Genomic DNA, 1,897 nt, shown 5'->3' with positions numbered 1-1,897 from the left:
CTGTGTTAAAGGAACTAAGAGTAAGAACATGTGCATATGTATACATCATGTACATTAATGCAAGGAGAATTGTAAATAAATTAGATGAATTTGAAGTACAGTATTGATTAAGTCATCATATGCAGATATCGTATGGACAGTAGAGATATAGTGTCACTCGGACATAAGCGATGCTGAATTTGAATATGAGAAGTACAATGTATACAGGACGGACAGACAGGATAAGGGGGAGCGGGGCTATACACTTAGTTAAGAAGCACATTAATGACAAGGCACTGCATACAGGTGTTCCGTTTTTCCTCTTCTGTTGTGGTAGGTTCTAATTTTGGTAGGTTGTGTTAACAGGATGGCTCGTACTAAGCAGACCGCTCGTGAGTCTATTGGAGGGAAGGCCCCAAGGAAGCAGTTGGCCACTAAAGCTGCTAGGAAGAGTGCCCCAGTTACTGGAGGAGTGAAGAAAATTCATCGTTAGAGGCTAGGTATTGTTGCTCTTCGTGAAATTCGACGTTATCAAAAGCCATCTGAGCTGTTGATAAGAAAACTCCATTTCCAATCTCTTGTTCGTGAGATTGCTCACGATTTCAAGACCGAACTTCGTTTCTTCGTTTTCAGAGTTCTGCTGTAATCGCACTGCAGGAAGCAAGTGAAGCTTATTTGGTAGGTCTCTTCGAAGATACAAATTTGTGTGCTATCCACGCAAAGAGAGTTACCATTATGCCGAAAGACATTCAGCTTGCCCGTCGTATTCGAGCAGAGCGAGCTTAAGTTTAAAACTACTTAAACAACCAAAGTATAAGAAGAGAAGAATCCTTTTTGCGAGATATAAGACAAGACTGAGTTTTAAAAGGATTGAAATCAACTAAGTTGTCCTTGTCCCACTGGAGAATTACCTGGAGTTCGGCATTTAAGGGATTAGTAGCGGATATTCGAGAAGTTGAAGCCCAATCAGCAAGGCAAGGTTTTTCAAACAGGAAAGTGGAATTTTCCAGTTTGAAAAAGGTCATTAACATACAAGAGGAAAAGAACTGAGCCTTGGGAGACACCAGCATTAGTGGAGAAGTTAGAAGACAGAGAGCCATCTACCACCATCCTCAGTGAGCGATCAGAGAGAAAACTGGATAACCAATTACTAAAAACAGTTGGCAAACCATAAGATGGAAGCTTGTTTAGAAGACCTTTATGCCAAACACGATCGAATGCCTTTGAGATGTCAAGAGCAACTGCTCGTGTTTCACCGAACCTTTCCAATGAATAAGTCCATAAATGGGTAACATAAGCCAAATATCACCAGTGGATCGACTGACGGAATCCACACTGGCGATCGTTCATCAGACGGAAGGTTTCTAGGTAGTTTAAGAGTTGGCGGTTAATTGATTTCTCCATTACTTTAGAAAGAGTAGAAGTAATTGTAATGGGACGATAATTGGATGGGAGGGATTTGTCACCCTTTTAAGGAACTGGCTGGATATGAGCAAATTTCCAAGCAGAAGGAAAAACACCTTTGGAATAAGAAAGTTAAAAAGGCGGCAAAGAATAGGAGTAAGTTCAGGAGCACAGATATTGAGAACAAGGGGAGAAATACCATGAGAACCTTGAGATTATTAGCATCAAGATTCATCAAATTCCTTCTGATATCCTTTTGACGGAAGACCACAGGAGGCATTGTGGTCTTCCGTCTTCCGGTGGGAGGTGTTTTACCAAGAAATATTGTTCAAGGTTTAGGCCTAAATGGTTGTCAGATGAACTAATGAGACATGTGGCAGAGAAGAAAAATGCATGAGATACATACAAATTAATGGGTGACATGGAAGCCTATGATAGATATAAGTTGGTCTGTAACCAAGTCACAAAGGAGATTAGGCAGGCAAAGGCAGACTACGAAAAATCCTTGGCAAAG

General features: G+C 40.9%; 1 protein-coding gene across 1 annotated transcript; it reads left to right on the top strand.

Moving 5' to 3' along the window:
* Nucleotides 1-346: 346 nt before the first annotated feature.
* On the top strand, nucleotides 347-765 carry LOC150078260 (histone H3, embryonic-like). The gene is given in 2 exon segments (XM_090385478.1): nucleotides 347-598; nucleotides 601-765. Coding segments are annotated over 2 exon segments (417 nt in total).
* The last annotated feature ends 1,132 nt before the right edge of the window (nucleotides 766-1,897 follow it).

Source organism: Mastigoproctus giganteus, chromosome 11, assembly GCF_048544385.1.
Source record: "Mastigoproctus giganteus isolate SK-2022 chromosome 11, ASM4854438v1, whole genome shotgun sequence".
NCBI classification, from domain to species: domain Eukaryota; kingdom Metazoa; phylum Arthropoda; class Arachnida; order Uropygi; family Thelyphonidae; genus Mastigoproctus; species Mastigoproctus giganteus.
This window is presented reverse-complemented; position numbering and strand designations above follow the sequence as displayed.